At 53.7% G+C, this 21305-nt stretch overlaps 1 protein-coding gene across 9 annotated transcripts in view; it reads left to right on the plus strand.

The window, feature by feature from the left end:
• Window positions 1–21305, plus strand: part of Ssh1 (slingshot protein phosphatase 1) — a 60096-nt gene that overhangs the window by 16978 nt on the left and 21813 nt on the right. For 4 of the 9 annotated variants that reach the window (XM_058585549.1, XM_058585550.1, XM_058585547.1 and 1 more), the window contains exons 3-9: window positions 3622–3686; window positions 8842–8914; window positions 9515–9618; window positions 14007–14071; window positions 14459–14580; window positions 19087–19155; window positions 20050–20115. In XM_058585549.1, coding sequence (XP_058441532.1) covers window positions 3622–3686; window positions 8842–8914; window positions 9515–9618; window positions 14007–14071; window positions 14459–14580; window positions 19087–19155; window positions 20050–20115 — 564 coding nt within the window. Of the gene's footprint in view, window positions 1–3621; window positions 3687–5117; window positions 6174–8841; window positions 8915–9514; window positions 9619–14006; window positions 14072–14458; window positions 14581–14628; window positions 15177–19086; window positions 19156–20021; window positions 20116–21305 lie in introns of those variants that run through there. The other 5 variants (XM_058585552.1, XM_058585553.1, XM_058585554.1 and 2 more) reach the window with 4 other exon arrangements.

Here is a 21305-nt window from a genome sequence, read left to right on the forward strand (position 1 = left end):
TGGAAAGTTCTGGGGCTGAGAAAGAATGCACTGGAAACAGGTGAGGAGCTGTGCAGAGTGGGCTCGAGGCCCAGGAGGCCCCGTCCTGGTTCCCATCAGGCTGAGAGCTCGGGGCTGCCGTGTCCCCTGCCGCGGCTGCTCACCCCACGCGGCTGAATAAAGTCAAATTTACATTGATTAAACAACAAAACCCACTCCTTCGTCACAGGAGGACCACATTTCAGGTTCCTGTAGGCTCCCGTGGCTAGTGCAGAGAGAGGACATGTGCATCCCCAGGGACAGCTCTGTCCTGCAGGGCTTCTCTGAGCACAGGGCAGCGTGCCTGGGCATGACTCACAGAGTGAGGAGGGCCTGAAGTTGGTGGTCGCCGAGACTGGGAAGGAAGGGGCACCTGCGTCTCGTGACTAATGGACCTGGGCTGAGGCTGCATACCAAAGAGAGGCTGAGGACCTGGGCCCTCGAGATGGCCGTTCTTGGAATTCTTGCATTGCTGCGAGGACATTTCTTGGCGTGCCTGTTGTTTCTGTCTGGCTTAAGTGACTTCGCTGCCCTAGTGCCTCCTGCACAGCGCAGCCTGGTGCCTTTGCCCCGCCCCGGCTCGCAGTGCACCAGGAGGACCTCACTGGCTCTGGCTTGGCGGGCCTGGGGGTCTTGGGGATCACCAAAGAACTCTCCTAAGGGTTCTGGAACCAAGTCAGGGCTCATCGTCTGCTGTCTCGTTTATGGAGACACAAAAGTCCTGCTTTGTGGACTTGCTGGTAGCTTCAACCGCCTGCTCCCACCCACTAGTGGGAAGGGGAGCCGTAGCTGGCTCAGAATGCCTCTCGCTGTGTGAAATGCTTCTGGACATTCCTTGTCTCTGAGAAGCCCACGCTGGAAGGCCCCGGCAGCAGACACCATCACGAGCCCTGCCAGCATTGCCTGCCTGGGACCCCTTTCCCCAAGCCTAGTGCCCGCCGAGCTGGAATTGCCCTCTTCCGGTGTTCTGTGTCTTGGGGAACAATTTGGGAGCTCCAGTTGACAGGTGTGTCCCAAGAGCCACTTGTTTTCTTCCTCTGTAGAGTGGTGTTTGAAACAAGGCCCTGCCCAACCGCAGTGGGAAGCCTGAGATCAGAAAGCAGGACCTTGCTACCACTTGGGGCCTTTGTGACTTTGAACTTGGGTGCAGGATGAGGAAGGACCCTTTGGGAGAGTAATGGAAAGAATCTTCCTTTCCATCTGCAGCTTTTAGTCAGTCTCTCTCAACAGCTTCCCAATCTCTTACATCTTTATGAATGTCACCTTGTTGGGAGGGGCTTCTAAGCTGACTAATCACAGCCCGCGGGGGGTTTTGAGGCCACTCTGTGTCCATCACCTTCACCGGCTTCTGCGGTTGCTGCAGGTCAGACAGTTCTGCCATCTGCCCTGGGGACTCAGCAGGAAGGACATTGAACTTGGAGCTTCTTAATCTGGTTTTGCCCCTAGAAACCATCTAACCACTGACAAGTCATTTATCTTATCTGAGTCTTGATTCTTTCATCAGAAGAATGGAATTGTAAGAATTAAGTGAAAAAAAATGCAGGGGCAGGCTCTCTGTGAACTACAAAGCACCATTCACATTGGAGCTGTTATTTACTTATTTAAAAGGGTACCAGGCGGCAGGGGCTGTGACTTGTTATGCTGACAGATTGATGGCCCGGCCACAAGCCCAGGGCTTGGCTCTTAGCTTTGCACATTCCGCAGCTTGACTTTGTGAATTCACACAGGGATGATCAAGTTCTGAGAAGCCAGTTTGGCAAACCAGGCTTACGAGGAACTGACGGATAAAATAGAATTTATAAGTTCACATTAGGAATCCACGTGGGGCCTTTTGCAACAAGGGCCATATCCTCCCTCTGTTCACGGTGAGGCGCGTGGAGCAGATTCTGTGGACTCTCCCATCCCGTCGCGTGCTCCTGGAGGCAGGCTCACCTCAGCACTCCCAGGAAGACTCCCTGACCCCGGGTGCCCACGCTGTATCCAAGTTCCTGCCCTGTCCTGTCTCACCTTGCTTCTCCAGGGCAGCAACCCTGTCTGGCTGTTTCCGAATCCCCTGGGATTAGCGCTCTCTGGGCGCAACAGACGCTCAGTAGACACCTGTGATCTGAACCGGGCCACCAGAACCTCCTCCTCACAATTGTTGGCACCCTTCTTTTTGGTAGTGACAACTTTATATTGGCTCCTTTTTTCCCTTGAATGACCATCAGGTCCCCTTAGCTCGCGGTGCGGAGTGTGATTGAGGGTTAGTTCTATCCATGGAAAAGTAACTCAGTTTTAAGTACTTCTGCCACTTTGGGACCCTTGACAGAGCCTGGACCATGGGCTTAGAGCCTCTGATTTTTGTGAGATACAGAATTAAGAAACCCTGAAATCATGTCACTAAGCAGCTTCCTGTTTCCTTGTGCATAAATCAGTGTGGAAATGCCTGTGCTGTCTGCCTAGAGTCCCCTGAGGCTCCCCAGCGTCCCTCGCCGGAGTGCTTTGTCAACAGCAGAGCTTACGAGAGGCCTGCTCTGCTGTCGTGGTCCTCGTCTCATGTCATCGTGAGGCCTGGCCCTTTAGAGAACAGGAACATCTGTGACCGCAATATTGGGTTGGAGGTGGGCACGTGCAGGGACCAGCTGACCATTGCTGCTTCTGAGGGGACAGCATCTGAGGTCTGGGCCCTGGCGTGGGCTCCCTTCACTGCACCTCGCTGTACCACCCCTTCTGCAAGGATCCTGCATTTCTGCGGGTGACTGCTTGGACTTAGGCTCTCCACGTGGAAAGTACCCCTCCGGTGATTAGGAGAGACTCAGGTGGAGATAGAGTCTGTTGCTCACAGGTCCCGGAGCCCGGGAGGACAGAGCAGAGACCTGGGGCCAACACCTTTGGGGGTCCAGGGTGGTCTACAAACAGGTTTGCATTCTGAGGAGGGACTTTAATTGATGGGTCAAAATTGAGCAGGCACGAATTCCAGGAGGTCACGCTGTGACTGAGAGGACATCACTGTGGCGTATCTGCACGTCCACTCAGCCAGAGGATCAGCAGGCTGCGGCTAGCTCCTCTCACCAGGAGGCAGAGTTCGGGATCAACCGCCCAGAGGGCAGGGAGGACGACTGGAAGCTGTCCCAAGGGTGACGGGGCCTGAGCCCCTCCTAATTTGAGAAGGTACAGCCTAGAGTCATAGTGGATGCCGAGGCAACGTAACATATGTAAGAATTCGCTACCGTGGTGATCGACTGAGCTTTTTTGCTTTTCCCAATAAAAATGTAGAAATGTTTTAATTTATATACTACAGTGAATCAATATGAAGTCAGAATTCACAATTGCACGTTCCTAAAAATTCCAAGAATCCTCCTCAGAATGCTTGGTTTCTGTGTAGACTTAGGTGTCCAGCGTATGTGGTTTCTCTCACTGTGCTGCAGAGTTTAGAGCTCTGCTGGAACATTCCCCAGGTTCAGTGCAGAATCTGTCTCTTCACCCATTTCTCCAGTGACAGCAGCATTGTCACCTCCTACAACATATAGGCTAGTACCACTCGTTCTGCTCCCTGCGAAGAGCTGGGTAATTGTTCATGGCTTTCATCCAAAATCAAATTAATGGTCTGGTCGAATCTTTCAGTGTTCCCGCAGTCGTTCTCCCATCAGAAGTAATGACAGCAACAGTTGGTGGTGTCCTTCTCCAAGGTAGGTGTCATGCTACTTGGCCCCGAGGTTCCCAGCAATGAAGTGGTACAGGCAATAAATAGTGCCTAAAAGCCTGGCCTCTGTTTTTGGTGCTTCCAAAAAGGTTGCTGTTTTGTTTCCTGGCCCCTGAATGATCTCTTTCAGGGCACCTGATCATGCTTCTCAAAGGACCACACATGTGTTTAGCCATGTTATCTTTTAGCAGCAAGTTGTTGAGGCTGATCTCCAACTTGTGATCCTCCTGCCTCAGCCTCCCAAGTCCCTGGGACTATGGGTGTGCACCACATGCCCAGCTCCACAAATGTGTCTTCCGTTCTTATTCAGTTTGCGGGTCCTTAACCTTGGCTGGGCATCAGACGCACCTCTGAACTTTCTAAAGAGCTGATGTTCCTGAACTTCAGACATCTGCATTAGACTGTGCTCAGGTTGGGCCTGGCAGGAGCGAGTTCCAGGAGTTCACTGGTTGCTCAGGCGTAAGCTGGGATCTGGGGCATTGGCCTAACAGTCTCCAGTGTGGTATTTCCACACCTACTGCTTTTGTTCTTGAAGGAGTTCTGTTTCTAAGTGGCATGGCATGCACCCTCACCACCGAGACAGGTACCCACTCCTTAAGGGAGACAGTTCTTTTTGCCCTTATCAATGTGTGTACCGCCCTGTACCCCCAGGCTCCCCATGCTCTGAGAATACTCGGCTATTTGAATGAATGAAGAGAGCCTCCTAAGGGGTATCAGAACATGATACAGGGACCATGGTCAGAGCCCAAGGGCCGGGGTGGAGCTTGCTTAGCAGGTGTGAGGCCCTGGGTTCAGTACCCATCCCTGGGAGAACAACAGAAAGACAGACCCCTCAGGAAGATTCTCAGGCCCGAGCTCTGTGTGTTCTAAACTCAGGTGTGCCCGACCTAAGGGAGTGGCCCAGGCTGTCCCTGGAGTTCCTGGTTCAAAGCTTTGACTGGGTCCCCTCATTTGGGGAAATGTCACACACTGCTGCCCAGCCACAGTGCTGAGCTGTGGGCAGTGAGTGCCTCGTGCAGTCTTGGCCACAAGGTCACTGCCAGAATCACAGTCCTGGCGCTGAGAAGTGCGGCCCTGCTGCTCTGAGAGCTGCTCACATTCACGGCCAATGAGCGGCACCGAGCACCATGTCCCTCCGCCCACAGTCCTGCCATGAGGGCCTCCCCCAGCCGCCCCCTGGGCAGCAAGGACCGGATGCCAAGGTTTCACTCCCTAGGGTTCCACTTCTCTAAGTCACTACTTCACGTTCCTGCATTCAGACTGGAGAAGGCGGCCTCCTACCCAGCCATGTGACCCGCTGCCCTGGGGCCCGTAGCCACCAGGGCAGGTGTGGCCACACCAGCAGCACAGCTGGATTGGGAGGAGAAATAAAGGCATTCTGGGGGTTAAGAAGGTGGGCGTGGGGGGCACCTGCCTGTGGAGACCTGCGCTCCCTGGCACATGGTAGTGTCTGGCGCGACCCTCTAGGGTGGACTGATTGCCCTTTGGGAGCTGGGGGAAGCTTCCAGAAGTCCTACTCAGTGTCCCCCTTGGCCAAGTGTTCCACCATCTCCCAGCTGGACGCCTCTGCTCCCTTCCAGAACCCTGCAGGCCTGGCTGGCTGAGGTCGGGAGGCCATTCTGCCCTGGCTGTGGTCACCCTTATCCCCACCCGCTGCACAGGTGAGGGAGAGGCAGACACCCAGCTCCTGGAGGCTCCTGCCCCTGGATTCTGGAGTCATGTCCTGGCCCTGTGGGATCTGAGCCTCCCCTGGCTTTGCAGCCTGGCTTGCCTGGATACTGTGCCCCTGAGCCCACAGAAGCGCATGTGGCCCCCTCTACCTGGAATGTTCCCTGGGAAGGGCCACCAGCCGCCCAGAGTGGCTGTTAGCACACTGAAGCATTTTCAGAATGTCAAAGTGCTTTTGAAAACATAGGGTCCCTTCCTGTGGCAGCTGCCGTGTCCTGTCCTGTCCCACGGATGGATGATGATTGGCCAGACTGATACCCTTGAGTGTGTCGATTAACCAGGAGGGGGTCCTCTTGCTGGGGGCAGTTACTGGTGGCCAGCTGTTCCCCTCCCAGTTCCAGGGCACACCCTGCTGCTTGTTCCCAAGGCAGGGGAGCCCGTAGGAGTGAAGCGATTAGAGGAACTCGGCTCTTGGCTCCTCTGAATGGGCCTCTTTCATCAGGAGATGCTGGGACAAGGGCCTTTTTAAGCCAAAATATCAGGGAGAGACAAGAGTGCTACAAGAGCCACTTACTCCTGGGTGGGACCGGCGTCTGAGGAGGATGCGAGCCTGCCAGCCAGCCTCTTGTCGCCCTTCCTGTGTTCCGCACGCGGAGTCGATGGCAGGAGCTCCTTGGGCGCGTGGTGGAAGGGGCGCTGGGGACGTGAAGACTGCAGTCATGAACCTTTTTTATTTGTCTGATTTCTGCGTCTTCCTTCGGCCAACTCAGTACCTCTACCGTTCAGAGGCTTCCAGCCCGAATTAGTACGTATGACCCGCTGGCCTCTCCCCGCCGCCTGCTCCCCAGAGGGCCCGAGCTGGGTGTGCCTGGGACTGGGGTTCTAGGCGCATCGGTTGAAGGTCTTGTCTGTCTCCGTGCTTTGTAGAAGCCTGTTCTTGTGGACTCTTCCCAAAACGTGTTTGTGTTGCAGAGATAAAGTCCTGAGCCCTGAGGAGGGAGAGGGGGCACTGGGCCTTTGTTTTTAATCCCTCACCAAGATTTTTCTCAAAGCCCAGGAGGAGTTTCCTGCGCGGCCCAGGCCTTCTTTAACTTCAGTCTGTCTTTTGGGAGCACTGAGACTTTTTGTGAGAAGGCCAGTATTTTGGTGGCTGGGATGAGTGGTCGGCTGGTTTGTGGCTTCCTTCCCTGAGTACCTTGCAGGCATTGTCCCCTGAGCTGCAGCCTGGCCTCGCCAAGGTGGATCTCTTAAGGTCCACTTCCCGACGGTCTAGGGCCTCGATGGCTGGGGCATGTGCTGCCCTCAGGGCATCCGCAGAGAGAACCACACCAAGCCCTGGCTGTAGGGGGAAGTGCTGTCACCCAGTGGAAGGCACAGGCTGCAGTGAGCTCCGGGCAGAAGCTGGGTCGGGAAGACTTGTGCATCTTGGTCCCATGGATCCGGGCCTGCCCACCCACCCTGCCTGCCTCAGCCCTGGGAGTCACCGTGTGTGGGGTCCTCTGCTGTGTCCCAGGACACGGGATCCTTACAGTCGCGGTCCCCTGCTCTCTGGATTCCCCTGCAGGGTTCAGACTCCTCTTTCCAGAGCCCAGGCCCCTCGGCCCGGTTCCCTGGCTCCTTGACTCCCAAGGCTAAGGTCACTGTCTGTGGTCGGCTGGCTGCAGCATGCTGGTCAGTGTGCATCCCCACCCTCGCAGACTCCAGTACAAGCAAGGGATGATGCCCTGAAGGAGTCCCAGCTCTGCTGCTGGCCGTGCTGATGCTGTTTTAATTTCCCCTGGGCTGGGAGTCCCTGGCCCAGCGCTTTGGGATTTGGATGAGAATAAGTAGTAAGTGATCCGTGTCTAAAAAAGAACGGTTCTGAACACAGACTTTGTTGTAAAATTCGAGGAAAGGAGAGGATGACAAGATTGAGGGGTAGAAGAATGTCAGGGGATCTGGAAGCAGCTAAAACGAGACACCCTGGGTGACACATTGGCCACACTGTGCTCCAAGCATGTGCCTTCTCCCAGGAGAGCGAGCAGGGAAAGGTGCTTCTCCTGCTCGCCAGGGTGGCACATGCCACGAGGGCCACTGGAGAAGCGCAGGGTGCCTGTGGGAAACGGGGCTGGGGAGTGCCCGTGTGACAGGGGACCTTGCCTCATGGCCACGCAGGCCCTATTTTTAGCATGAGAACTGAGCCAGAAAAGTTAAAGAATTTTACTGTGGACTTGACATCATAGAAGATGAGTTTTCCCAGGAGCTGCCGACTTGAACGCCAGCTCTTAGCCCTCAGAATTGCCCATTAGGCTTCGCAGGGTTTCGTTTTTGTTCTGTTTTATTCCAGGATTACACTGTTTGACCACTAACATTAGATGTCTGGGGCAGCAAAAGTGAGCTGACTGCCTTATATCACAGAAGATATCCTTGTATTTCTGCCAGGGATTAATTTGCTTAAGTCTAGGTTCTGGGTTGGTTTTTTTTTTTTTTTTTTTAAGAACTGCTTTTTCTTAAAACATTTTCTGGTTGCTTAAGAAAGAATTGCTGTATTTTTATATTCCTTATCATTTAAACTGTGATGTTTCACAAAATTAATAAAAATGATTTTTATTATAAAGTAGCATTCATATTTTATATTACTTTGAAAATTAAAAAGAAAAAAACAGCCATTTTAAAAAAGTTAATGTGTTCTGGGTGTGGTGGCACAGGCCTGTAATCCCAGTTACTTGGGAGGCTGGAGGCAGGAGGATTGCAAGTTCAAGGCCAGCCTCAGCAACTTGGTGAGACCCTGTCTCAAAATAAGATTTATAAAGGGCTGAGGGTGTTGCTCATCACTAAAGCACTTGCTCAGAATATGCAAGGTCCTGGGTTCAATTCCCAGTAATTCCCTCAAAAAAAATAATAATAATTTAAAAATAAAAAGGGCTGGGGATGTAGCTCAGTGGTAGAGTAACCCTGGGTTCAATCCTCAATTACAGGGAGGGGGGAGGATAAAAGTTAAAGTGTGTTTGGTTTGAAAAATTTGGAAAATAGTAAGTAGAAAAAAGATAATCATAGATGGTCCAATCCTTCAAAAACCACTGTAGGGGCTGAGGATATGGCTCAGTTGGTAGAGTGCTTGCCTTGAAGGTACAAGGCCCTGGATTCAATCCCAGCACCATTAAAAAAAAAATCATGATAAATAATTTGGGGGCCTGGAAGTGTAGTTCAGAGGTAGAGTGTTTGCCTGGCATGTGCAAGACCCTGGGTTTGATCCCCAGCTTAATAATAATAATAATAGGACTATTATTATTTATGGGTTAACGATAATAATATAATTGCTATTATTCATGGGTGTGTTTAATGGGTGATTTAAAGAGTTTATGGTATTTTTTAATAATTGATAGCAACTAATAGCTGGGGCTTTCCTCTTTTTCTGCACAGGCTGAAGATATTTTTGATAGACAGCTCATGAAAGTGAGATTTTTTAATTGTGACTTTTTTTTTTTTTGCAGTGTTGGAGATTGAACCCAGGGCCTCCTGCATGCTAGGCAGGTGCCCTACCACTGAGCTGCATCCCCAGCCCAGGTTCTAGATTGAATATTAATGTTGTTGCTACTTAAAAATAACAAAGGCCAAAGATTCAGTGACTCAGCTTGAGACTCTCCACAGGAGTAGTGGACAGAGCAGCCTTAACTAAGTTAAGTCACAGGTCACCCACTTTTCTTAAAATGCAAACAGCCTGTACAAGTTCAGTTTGATCTTGAATCCCATCCTGGGAAGCACCAGGAAGCAGGAAAGTTGTTAACAGGGAGTTGGAAGCAAAGATCAACAGTGGGAGTGCGAAACTCACAGAGGGGAGCAGCCTCTCCTGCTCACGTTGCTCTGTGTTAGAAAGCAGTGCAGGGAGCCCCTTCCCAGCGCCCTGTGGAAGGGGCTTTTGGTGCTGGCGGAGCCCACCCAGAGCTCTGGGTGTTCAGCAGCAGCATTATGTCATGAGGAACACTCCTCCAAAGCAAGCTTGGAGCAAAGGCGCAGCGAGGGACCAGGACTGGGGGAAGGGTCGTGACCGCAGTCCCCTGCCATTGGCGCTTTGTCTACTGTGTCCACTCAGAGCTTCTTCCCTGCAGCACGCCTTGGCTTTCCTCTAAATTCCCTCTAACTGTGCCTTGGTTTTACTCTTCCTAGCTTGAGCGAGAGCTTTTTCATGGTGAAGGGAGCAGCCCTCTTCTTACAACAAGGAAGCAGCCCTCACGGCCAGCGGAGTCTTCAGCATCCTCACAAGCATGCAGGTGATGGCTCTATGTTGACGCTCTTTAGTTGGGAATTCTTACCAGGTACAATGGCGCATGCCTGTGATCCCAGTGACTCGGGAGGTTAAGGCATGAGGATCACAAGTTTGAGGCCAGCCTCATCAACTTAGTGAGAACTTGTCTCAAATAAATAATAAAGATCTGGGAGTATAGTTCAGTGGTACAGTGCCCTTGGGTTCAGTCCCCAGTACCAAGAAGAAGAAGAAAGGAAAAAAGAAAGGAAAGAATTGGGACTCTTTTTTCTGAGTATCAGAGGAACCTTCCGTTGGTGGTGGTGGGCAGTTTGCTGGGTATCAAGGCCAGAGCAGTAGTGGAGCACAGGTTTGTAATGACTGGTGCAGGTGGAGGCTCAGGTGCTCTGGGATGGCACAGGGGGCTCGTGGGTCTGTCTATGTGAGAAGTCAGGTGGTCAGCAGCTCTCTGTTGGGATGTAAGATTTCCTGGGCACAGTGGATCAGGTACCTGCAGATTTTAAGATACTGTATGACTTTCCAACAAATGCACCAAAGTGCAGTATAGCCAGATGGCCCCTTGAAAATAAGCATCTGGGTGCCATGTAGCTGGTCTGGGAAATGCTCAGTTCTCGAAGCGTTTGAAGACTCTTACTCGGGGAATTTAAGATTCTTTGGGTACTGAGGCAGGAATTGCAGCTTCGAGGCCAACCTGGGCAACTTAATGAGGTCCTGTCTCAAAATAAAAAATAAAAAGGGCTGGGGATGTGTCTCTGTGGTAGAGAGTCTGTGTTCAATCCCAGCATATCTCTCTCTCACACACACACACACACACACACACACACACACACACACACACACAGTCTTCGGCTCTTGCCCTGAGAAGTCACTGTGGTGGGATATTTTTTTCTATAATGGACAGTTTGGTTTTGGAAATGGATAAAAATAATAGAGCAGGGATCCAACTGAGTGTTAATATAGGTCCAAAAGCAAACTACTAAGAAACGCCTGTGAACTAACAGGTGACTTGACTCTGAAACCAAAGGCAATCTGGAAAGAAACCAACAAGCCCTGTGCGCACAGTGGGTGTTCTGTACGCACAGTGGGTCTTGGTACCAAGTCCGAGCTCTGGGCCTGGCACGGTGTGTCTGTGAGCCGGAAGGGCCTGGCAGCCGGGGCCCTTTTCTTGTCACTTGTCCCCATTTTGTTTGCTTAACCTCTGGCCGTCCAGCTTCATCTCTGAACATCTAAGGTTAGAATTTCATACCTTGGAAGTTCTAGCAAATGCTATGTTTCAGTCGGTCTTTTGTTTTAAGCTAAAAAAATAATTGTCCTGTGCGAGAAGGTAGTGTGCTTTGTGGAAAGAATATTTGCTTTGGAGCCAGACAGACCTGGCTTCTGAACCAAGTCCTGCAGCTCCCTGGGCAGTCACAGTCCACCTGTGAGTCTCAGTATTCTAATCTTTATAGTGGACATCAAATACTTGAGACAGTATGGAAACGGAGAATATGCATTTAACACACCTGCCTTCTACCGGGATGATGTATATAAACATACAGTACAGACAATACAGACGGTTAAGCTGGGCACAGTGGCACGCCTGTAGTCCCAGTTTAAGGCCAGCCTGGGCAACTTAGTGAGACCCTGTCTCAAAATGAAAAAAGGGACGAGGCATATAGTGCAGTGGTTAAGCTCCCTTGGGTTCAATCCTTAGTACCAAAAGAAAAAAATTATATATGTATTTGTATATAAATGTATATAATTATGGCTACTTACACACACACACACACACACACATACACACACACACACACCTGTATGTGCAGCTATAATCACTACAGGGACTCCTCGCACAGTTAAACTACAGAACCATTATTCCTAAGTCTGCTAATTGTCCTGTCCTTTTAGGAGTGTGGCCACTGTTTCTGTCTTGACTATGACGCGTACACTAGAAGAGGTGGTCAGGCCTTGCTCACCGAGTACCAGCCGCTCCGTGCTGTGTGAGAGCTGCCTGTAGAGCGGGTGCAGGCACCTCCTGACCACACGAGGGCAGGGAGGCCAGGACAGCTGGTTGGCTCTGTCCCCTGGAGGTCTGGAACAGAGAGTGAGCTAAGGAAGGCCAAAGAGGACTCTCAGCAGATGACCCCAGACGAGCCTAGACTGGACTTTACACTGGTTCCTTTTTCCCTAGTATCGAGTCCCCCAGGATGAACTGCCCTCCCTCGCCATCACCACGCAGAGCTGAGGACAGTTGAGGGTTAATCCCCCCCACGGGAAAGCCACTCGCTATTCACTGGGTCCCAGCAGGCCAGGCCTTGGAGGCCCTGTCCAGAGCTGGTCTCCAGGCGGACAGCCTCTGGCTTTTGTGTGTGCCTGTTGGCCCGCGACTGGGATTCCTGTCTGTCAGCACTCTGCGCGCCCGCAAGCAGCCCTCTTGAGGAGTCTGTCTGTCCCACCCCCCACCCAGCAGGGGGCTCTGTGGTATCTTGGCATTGGAGGCAGGACAGGGGGTGCTGCTTCAGAGGAGGAAGGGGATGGGAGCTCCATGTCCTCTTGATAGGACCCGCTATCTGCAGTCATTCCTTTTGGTCAGGAATGAGTGCCCGCGTGGGCTGTTTCACTGTGGAATCCTGTTACTGGAGAGAACAGATAAAAGTGGCAAATTTTTTAAAAATGTTATTTATTGTGAAAAGAACTCTTAACACGAGCACCACCCTCCTGACTAGAGGGGCAGGTTTCTGATAACCTGACTCCTTGCTGAGACAGGAAGTGCGGTGTAGACATCATCTGTCTTTCTGCCTTAAAATAAAAAGATGCTTTTGCTAAAGGAAGAAATGTGACTTTTTTCCCTGGAGTGCTTGAGTCTGTAGACAGTGTTCATTCTCCCGGGGTTCTCAGGGTAGTCTTTAAGATAGGTGGTTTGCCGGGCACGGTGGCACACACCTGTCATCCCAGCGGCTCAGGAGGCTGAGGCAGAAGGATCGCCAGTTCAAAGCCAGCCTCAGCAAAAGTGAGGTGCTCAGCAACTCAGTGAGACCCTGTCTTTAAATAAAATACAAAATAGGGCTGTGGGTGGGGCTCAGGGGTCGAGTGCCCCTGAGTTCAATCACCGGAACAAAAAAATTAAAAAAATAATAAAATATTTGATTTTTAGCTGGGTATGGTGGTATACACCTGTGACTCAGGAGAATGAGGCAGGAGAATCATAGGTTTGAGGGCAGCCTCAAAAACTTAGTGAGACCCTATCTCAAAATAAAAAATTTAAAAGGGCTGGGGATCTAGCTCAGGGCTAAAGCACCTCTGAGTTCACTCCTCAGTACCATAGATAGATAGATAGAAAGATAGATACATAGATAGAAAGATAGATAGACAGATAGATAGATAGGGTTTCCTCTCTTTGGTGATGGGAATCAAACCCAGGGCTTTTGTGTGTGTGTGAGGCAGGTGCTCTATAAGTACTGTGGCTCAGTTATAGAGCACTTTTTAAAATTCAAGGTAATTCAATTTCTTTGGCGTGAAATTGATACAGACTTTTACGAGCTATTCCTTGCACCTTCTTCTAGATCAGCATCTTTGCAGATGAATCTTTTCTTAAGAAAGAGCCCCGTGAGAGGTTTCAGGAGCCTGTAAGCTCTGAAGAAAGCAGCGGCAGAGTCACACCTGCTCCGTCCTCGTGGCACACCTCAGTTACAGGGTCCCTGCCACCTGTGGACCCTGTGGACTTCCTGTACCCTGCCCTGTCAGGGCGGAGTGTTGGCCCCTGGAGTCCCCAGACAGGAGCATGGCTGAGACCACCCTGCACAGCACAGTGAGACCCCATCTCCAAAACAGACCTTCCCCTGGGTCACTGCCTCCGTCCCATGTAAGAAAGATAAAAGAGAGAGAGAAGATAATTTTTAGCAAGAAAAGGGAAAATGGCAGATGGTTGTCTCCGTGTTATTTCCCTGAGCGCCCAACTTACAGCAGCTCCCGATAACCGCGTAGACATTTCCCCTGGTAGAGAAATAATATCTGAGTGTTACGGAAAATGCAGAAGAGTTTGAAGAGGAATGATGGCACTTGGCTGTTTGGCTGTCCTGCTGCGTGACCCTGCCCGCCACTGCTGGTAGAAATACATTCTCTTTAGATTCGTCTGTATTTCCCAATTTTTCTATTAAAAGCACCCATGTTGCAAGCAGTTCAGAAAATAGAGCAGCATTAGCAACAGGATGGTGAGGGGCCAGTCACTCTAACATGCATGCGCATCAGGCGGAGAGGAGGAGCCCTCAGGACAGAGCTCTTGGGAGGCTTCTCCTGTCATATGGGTGGAGAAAGTTAACTTCTAAATCTTTCTCCAGGCCCCTAAAACCAGCCTTTCGAGGTTTCTTCCTGGAAAGCAGGTGGGTGACCTTCTAAACTTCCTTGTTGGCCTGACAGGTGACCTGCCCCAGCACCTGCAAGTCATGATCAACCTCCTGCGCTGTGAGGACAGGATCAAGCTGGTAAGCAGGGTGGAGAGCGCAGGTCCCTGTGTCCCACATTGTGACCACAGCCAAAGCCAAGGGGGCTGGGGTGCAGCTCAGGGGTGGAGGCTGTGTGGGCCCTAGGTTCAGTCCCCAGCGCCACCTGGAAAACAAACCCCAGAGGGGTCCGCAGAGGGCCACACCAGGGCTCCCGGCAGCCTTGCCTAGAACCTTCTTCCCCTGGACGTGTGCTCATTGCACATATTCTGGGTGTCCCCCTTGAGCCAGGACTGTCCCTGCTGCTCAGGAGACAAGTAGGACCTGGCTCCTGCCATCAACAGTGGCACCCTTCCTTCTTCCTTCACCGGGGGAGGGAGGTGCCCCTCTGGGAAAGGTCAGCGAGCAAGCGCGTCCCTGCCCACACAGGCCGTGCGCCTGGAGAGCGCCTGGACGGACCGTGTGCGCTACATGGTGGTGGTGTACAGCAGCGGGCGCCAGGACACCGAGGAGAGTATCTTGCTGGGAGTCGACTTTTCCAGTAAGGAAAGGTGAGTCCCATGGGGAGGCCGTTCCGCCTGGGAGAGGGAGAGATGCTGCTGGAGCAAGGTTTCCGGGTGTCCACGTTCAGCGGGGAGGAGTGTGGGAGTCCTGCAGAGGTCAGGGAGTGGCGAGGTCTGGGCTCTCGGGGGGCCCGTCAGATGCAGGCTGTGCCGTCCAGGGGCCGAGTCGGCTGAGGCACAGGAGACCTGCGCCGTGATGAGCGGCCGTCCGGAGGAGCCACCCGAGCCGGGCGGCAAAGAGGTTTGTTCAGCTCGCGGATTTAGAGGCTGGAAGTCGGTGACCAGGCAGCTGTTTGGCCTCTGGCGAGGGCCTCATGGCAGATGGCATCCCAGTGGTCAGAGCATGTGCAGAGGCTCCCGAGAGAAAGGCTTGTTCTTGCCGACTGTCCTGCGCAGACAGAACAGGTTCCTCCCTCTGGGGGCGGAGCCACGACCCTCCCCTGGGCCCCGCCTCTTAAAGGTCCACCACCTCAACTCTGCCACCCTGGGACCAGCTTCCAGCACGTGACCCCTTCAGGGAGAACTTCAAACTGTGTCCATGTCACAGCAGGAGCCACTTAGCCAGGAAGGAGGAGCCCGCTGTGGTGAGCGTGGAAGATGGCCCATGGGAATATGCGTTTGTGGCGTCTGTCCAGCTCTGGTGCAGCAGTGACAGGTCCTTGGTCAGCGGCTGTAAGAGAGGCTTGCAGTTTGGGTGGGTCAGCTGAGTTACATCACAACCCCTGTTGTGCATGTGAGGCGGCTCCCCTGGCCTGTCGTCCTGCATGGACAGGTGTGCGGGTCATTGCAACCCCAGATTCATAGAACCAGGTCAAAGCGACGTCATTCAGTGTCCACTAGTCTACCTGCCCATCAAGCACCTAGTGAGTTTTGTGTTCTTGTGTGTGTGAGACCCGGCTGGGCCCCAGGGAGGCCACAAAGCAGCCACACGCAGCTCTTGGTTTCACAGCACCACCCTCCAGGAGGGGGGTAGGCTTCCAAGGTGACATGGCAGCTGTTAAGCCAGACCTTACAGGACCAGCGGGCAGCCATCGAGGTCGGCCAGCAAGGTTGAGGTGGGTGGGGCCAGGAGGCCTGTCTGAGTTGTCACCGGCAGAGGCGGGGACACGGCAGTGAAGAGCCACAGAGTGGTGCAGCCTCGTCTTCTGAGCTGTTACAAGGCCCAGGTTGGTTCCCAGAGGCAGTTCCTTTGTTAGAGGTCTTGGATGGAAAGGGGGGAGCCCTCCTTCCCGTGCCTCGGGGCCTGATGAAAACACCTCCTGTGCGCACTTTCGGGGAGCAGGCCTCGGTGGCCTCATGCTGGTCGGGAAGTCTGGGTCTCGAAGATGTGTAGCTGCCGTCTCAGGAGGCGCACTCTGAAGGGCCACTGAGGGCGTGGGGTGGTGTCAGATGCCACCAGACAGGTGTCTCAGAAGTGGTCCAGGCCCACCTTCCCAGGGGGCTGTGTGCAGGCTGTTCAGTGGTTAGAGAGCTGGACGTCTCCCCTGGGCAGGGGCTTCTCTCATTGCGTGTAGTCTGTCTAGTGACCCTTTCTGATCCTGAACCGGAGTCTGCCTTCCATAGACCCTCCCCGTCATCTGGATCCTGACCAGGAGCTTCATAGGAACGCAGTCCTCCTCCTGGTCCTCTCTGTTGCTTGAGCTGGCCACCACAGTACAGTTACCAGATGCCCCGGGAGCAGCCCCCGTGGTCCTTCGCCCTCCTGTGGAGTAGGCAGCCCTATTCACACCCCACAGATGAGGGGTCCGATGCCAAGAGACCACACGAGTGCACGAGGGTCACCCCAGTGAGTGGCTGAGCTGGGCATCCATTCGTCCTTGCACTGTGGACCTGCCGTGTGGAGGACCGCACTCGTTATTCCCTGCCACACTGGGCTCTCCACACTCCACCCTGCTCGTCCATCACCTGCAGCTTGTCACCCAAGGACTTGTCAGTTCTATGTGCCAGATCTGCCAGGTGCCGGGGACTGCGTCAGGGGGCACAGGACAACAACCCGTGCCCCCTCAGCCCAGGATCATGGATGACGTTCGGCCTGCACGCAGGACCCCCTTTTGTTCTTCCCACTCGGGATGCTGCCCAGGCCCCTCCCTTCCGACGTGTCCTGCCCGTCTGTGCCTTCTTCCCTTGTCCTCCTCCTGACGCCCTGGCTCGGGTTCTCTGTGGGGTCCCCTTTCCCTGGGACTGTGGCCCTGTGCAAGCGTCTCCCTACCCTGTCTGGTCTCAGCTGCTGCCTCCTGTGGGCACCAGCCTCAAGGAGGAGCTGGCTTGTGGCTGGACAGGGGGTGGAGAGGCTGAAAGAGCAGGACTCAGGGAACTCTGGGCATGTGGGGGTCTGGGAGCTGCTGCTCTGTGGCTCCCACACTGCCCAGGTGCCCGCTGTCCTCCTGTGCCCTGGCCTGCAGATCCCCAGTCCTCACCAGAAAGGCTTCCCCTGCTGAGGTCACGGTTCTCTGGTTTTCCTAAATTCTTGCTGCGAGATTTCGTTTCCTTAGCCCAAAAGAGAGAAAGCAGAGCATCGCCTCCCGGGGACCTTCCTTGGTTCCTGGTGACAGGGTGTCCAGGCGAGCCGTGTTAGAAAAAATCGTGTGGAAACGATGGCTGGTGCGGCTGGCATTGTCCCCGGAGTTCTAGACCTGCTCATGCCTCCTTGGGAGGCCAGGTAGCCGCCCCAGGGATCCATGTCTGGTTAATTGTCATTTGAGATTCAGGAACTTCTTGAGAGCCACACTGCTGTCCTCTGTGCATTAATGTCTGCCTCCTGTAAAGGTCTGGGGCAGGCCCTTCTCCTGCTGGTGCCTCCATCCTGTGCAGGCCCAGCTGGCTTCTCCGTTTCCACTGCCTGGGCCCCAGGGTCTGGAAACCTGCTTTCTGGTAGAGTTGCCACCCCCCACTTGACCCTTCAGCGCGTTCTTCCTCTAGGAAGACCCCTCCCCAGCTCCCATGTTATCCAATCCATAGATCCACCTCTGCTACAGAGACTTGGTGTTGGTCACTGTGGGACCAGTGGAGGCACAGTGGCACCTACAGGGTGTTAGAGGAGTTGTGGGGCGGTACAGTCTTGTGGTCCCCTGTCTGTGCTCTGGGCTCTAGTTCAAGGCTGTGAACAGAAGTCCTCTGTGGAGCCGGCACAGTGGCTTGGAGGCTGAGGCAGGAGGATGGTGAGTTCAAAGCCAGCCTCAGCAAAAACAAGGCCCGAAGCAACTCAGGGAGACCCTGTCTATAAATAAAATACAAAATAGGGCTGGGGATTCGGCTCAGTGGTCGAGGGCCCCTGAGTTCAATCCACAGTTACCCGCCCCCCCAAAAAAAACACAAGTCCTCTATGGACTCTGACTGCTGCCAGCTTCTTACCCTATCTGGGCCCAGGGGAGGACGGTTGAGGTGCCCCTTGTCCCATGCAGGCTGTGGGGGTTTCTGCCTGCCCTGGAGCCCCTCCTGGCCTGGGCTGTGTGTGGCTGTCTGTGCTGTGACCTCTGTTCTTTGCTAGTCCCTGGCTTGTGTGCTCAGTGCCAAGGCCTGCCTTTCCAGGATGGCTGGGTATCGGCCCTTCCTGGCCCTGGTACAGCTGAGTATTAAGGACATATGGTGAGCCCATCGAGATTGGGCAGGGCTGCTGGGGCAGAGTCAGAGAATCGGCTCGGCCCGAAGGCACTTGAAGGCCTTGAACAGATGTGGAAGCAAGTGGTCAGGAGGAGGGGCCTGCGTGGTGGGGATGCTCTGGAGGAGGAACTGGCCTGAGTCCCAGAGCCCCTGGTCTGGCGGAGTCAAGTTACTCCTCAAGGGGACTGTTGAGTGGCAGACGCATAAGTCCAGGATCCTGGTGGCTAGCAGGGCTGGCCCCTGGCACGGTCGTGGCCGTTTCGCACAAGCTGTTTTAAATGCCCCGAGAGTGTTCCTGGTGATCTGAGGAGCCCCTCTGATAAGTGTCTTCGGTCTGCTTTTCGGTGGCGCCAGTCGCTAAAGTTGACAAGTATCATTTCCCTGTTGGGATGGGCAAGACAAAACCAGATTCAGCCAGTTTGTAAGGTGGCAGCTGCACAAAGGGCGGTAAACAGAAGTCTGAAAGTACATTAATAGTAAGGCGGGCACTCGCCCACTCCTGCCCCCCAGGACAGTGGAGGCTGGGGCTGGCTCTGCCACCTGTCCAGGGGCCCTGGTTGGATGTGGCCCTCTGCCAGCACCGTGCCAGCGTCAGTGGCTTCTCCGATGCAGTGTGGGTGCAGACCAGTCGTCTGCTGCCCATACCCCACACGAAAATGGTGCGGCCATTGGTGCTCCCCTAGCAGGGCCACCCAGACCCCTGTCTTCTAGAATCCAGTTATAGAGGACTCTTCCCGGGCACCGAGGACTTCTTCCAAATACAGGCCCAGCAGCCCATCCCAGTCGGGTGGTGGCTGTCTGGGAGCCGGACAGGCTGGGTAGAGGGACTGAGGGAACACTGGGCCAGTGCCTGGGTGGACACTGACTCCAGGTGTCTTCTATCCCCTGATGTAGCAAAAGCTGCACCATCGGGATGGTCCTGCGGCTGTGGAGCGACACGAAGATCCACCTGGATGGAGACGGGTAAGGACCGCTCAGAAAGACCCTCTCCAGTCGGCGCTGAGGCCCGGCCGGCCGGCAGCCTAGGGTCGACTTTATTAGGAGGGTAGTGCTGGGGTCCAGGGAGCCCCAGGGGAGCGTGCGTTCTGGAGGTTCTCTGAGGGAGCTCGCGTCAGGCAGCATCGGAAGCCTGCCACAGGTCGGCTGGGTGACTGCTCAGGAGCAGCCATCCGCTGCCCTGCAGCCACTCCCCTTGGGCTCAACGCCGGGCCACCCTGTCAGCTCCCAGAGGGGTGTGATACAGCTGGAGTCCCGTCTTGGGGTGCCAGGAAGACACCTGCCAGTTTGGGGACTTCAGAGGAGGACGCCAGGGGCCTGGGCAGGTAGACAGGGCTAGAGGCTCCAGGCACCTTCTCTCCTGGGGCAGTGAGGGCCTCCGGATGTGCGGACAGGAGGGAGGCGGGTGGTCACTCCTGCACATGGATTCTAGGCTGCTGAAGTGGCTCCCTGGAGAGGACTGGAAAGGACAGACATTCGTTGGGTTGAAGTAGTGGGATCATAGGATACTTTTCCTTTTTAAAATTTTGTTTTCCATTAATATGTTTTCATGTAATTAAAAAAAAATATCGATGAGTGTGTGGTGCCAGAGGGAGCAGGTAGGCAGGGTCAGTTATTGAGACAGATGACACCAGGCACTGTCCTGGCCCCGCATGGTGATGCACTTTGAGTTTTGGGAGTGTCATCCTGCTGGGTGGGGAGCACCCCGTCCTGGCTTGCCTTTGGCTCACCTCGCACCACGCCCGACGGTGGAGCGTGCTCTTCCTCAGTCCCTGGCAGGGCTGCTCTGCCGCCGGCGGGGATCTGACCACAGGGTCCGACCTTCCCCACAGCTGCCCTTCTCCTTGTTCTCGTCCTCAGTGGGTTCAGCGTGAGCACGGCAGGGAGGATGCACATATTCAAGCCCGTGTCTGTCCAGGCCATGTGGTAAGTGTGTCTTCAAGGACCCCATCCCCTCGGCAGGGTGCTTCTAGCTGACACCACGAACAGCAAGACCCCCATTCAGCACACACCTGTGATCCCGGGAGGCTGAGTTCAAAGTTCAAAGCCAGCCTCAGCAACTTAGTGAGGCCCTAAGGCCTCACTAAGGAACTCACTAAGGAACTTAGCAAGACCCTGTCTCAAAATAAAAAAATTAAAAGGGTTGTTCATGAGGCTCAGTGGTTAACTGCCCCTTGGTACCAAAAAAAAAAAAAAGAAAAGAAAAGAAGAATGAAAAACTCTTTCTGAGGAACCTATTGGGGAGGAGGAATGGCAAGGGTGGACGGCGTCACGGTATGTGATGTGCCTGTGAGGATCGCCACAGTGACACGTTGTTGGGATCAAAGCCTGTATGACAGACATCACTAGTAAAGCAATGAAAGAGAAGCCCTGCTCTCCAGGGCCCGAGCTGGGGCGTGCCCAGCAAATAGGCTCAAGAGGGCCGTGCCATTGGAACCTTGTTTTAAGTGTATAATTCGGCGGTATAAAGCCTCTTCTCGGAGCTTCGTGGCCGTCCCCACTGTCCGTCTCTGGACTTGGTCCTCATCACAGAGGGAGCTCTGTGCTCGCTCCTCCTTCCCCAGGCCTGGCAACCCACATTCTTGTTGCCCCAGTGGATTTGTCCTTTCTAGGAAATTCATAAGCAGAATCTTCTGTGTCCCACTTGCACTTAGCCGTGCTGTTTTTAGGGTCATTCATGTTACCGAGTCTGCAGAATTACCTTCTTTTTATAAGCTGAGTACTGTTCCCTGTGTGAAGGCACTGGTGGTGTTCACGTGGCCAGCTCCTGCCCACGGAGGGTCGGTTCAGCTGCGTGACGGTTCCCGTGAGGCCCTGCTTCCCGTTCTTTTTGGTTTTTACCCAGAAGTAGAATTGCTAGGTCACGGGTTGTGTTGACTTTCTGGGAAAGCACCAGTTCTTCCCACTGTGGCTGAGCTGCTCACGTTCCCATCAGCAGAGTGCAGAGTTCCCATTTCTGCATTTCTTTATCAACTCCTGTCATTTATTTACCTGTTTATTGAGTCAGGGTCTTCGGATGTTGCCTAGCCTGGTCTTGAACTCCTGATCTTCCTGTCTCGGCCTCCTGGGGAGCTGGGGTTATCAGTCATTTATCTTATTTTATTCTTTTAATTGGT

Source organism: Marmota monax, unplaced genomic scaffold (assembly GCF_021218885.2).
Source record: "Marmota monax isolate L192 unplaced genomic scaffold, Marmota_monax_Labrador192_F-V1.1 WCK01_AAM20220418_F8-fsc00269, whole genome shotgun sequence".
NCBI classification, from domain to species: Eukaryota; Metazoa; Chordata; class Mammalia; order Rodentia; family Sciuridae; genus Marmota; species Marmota monax.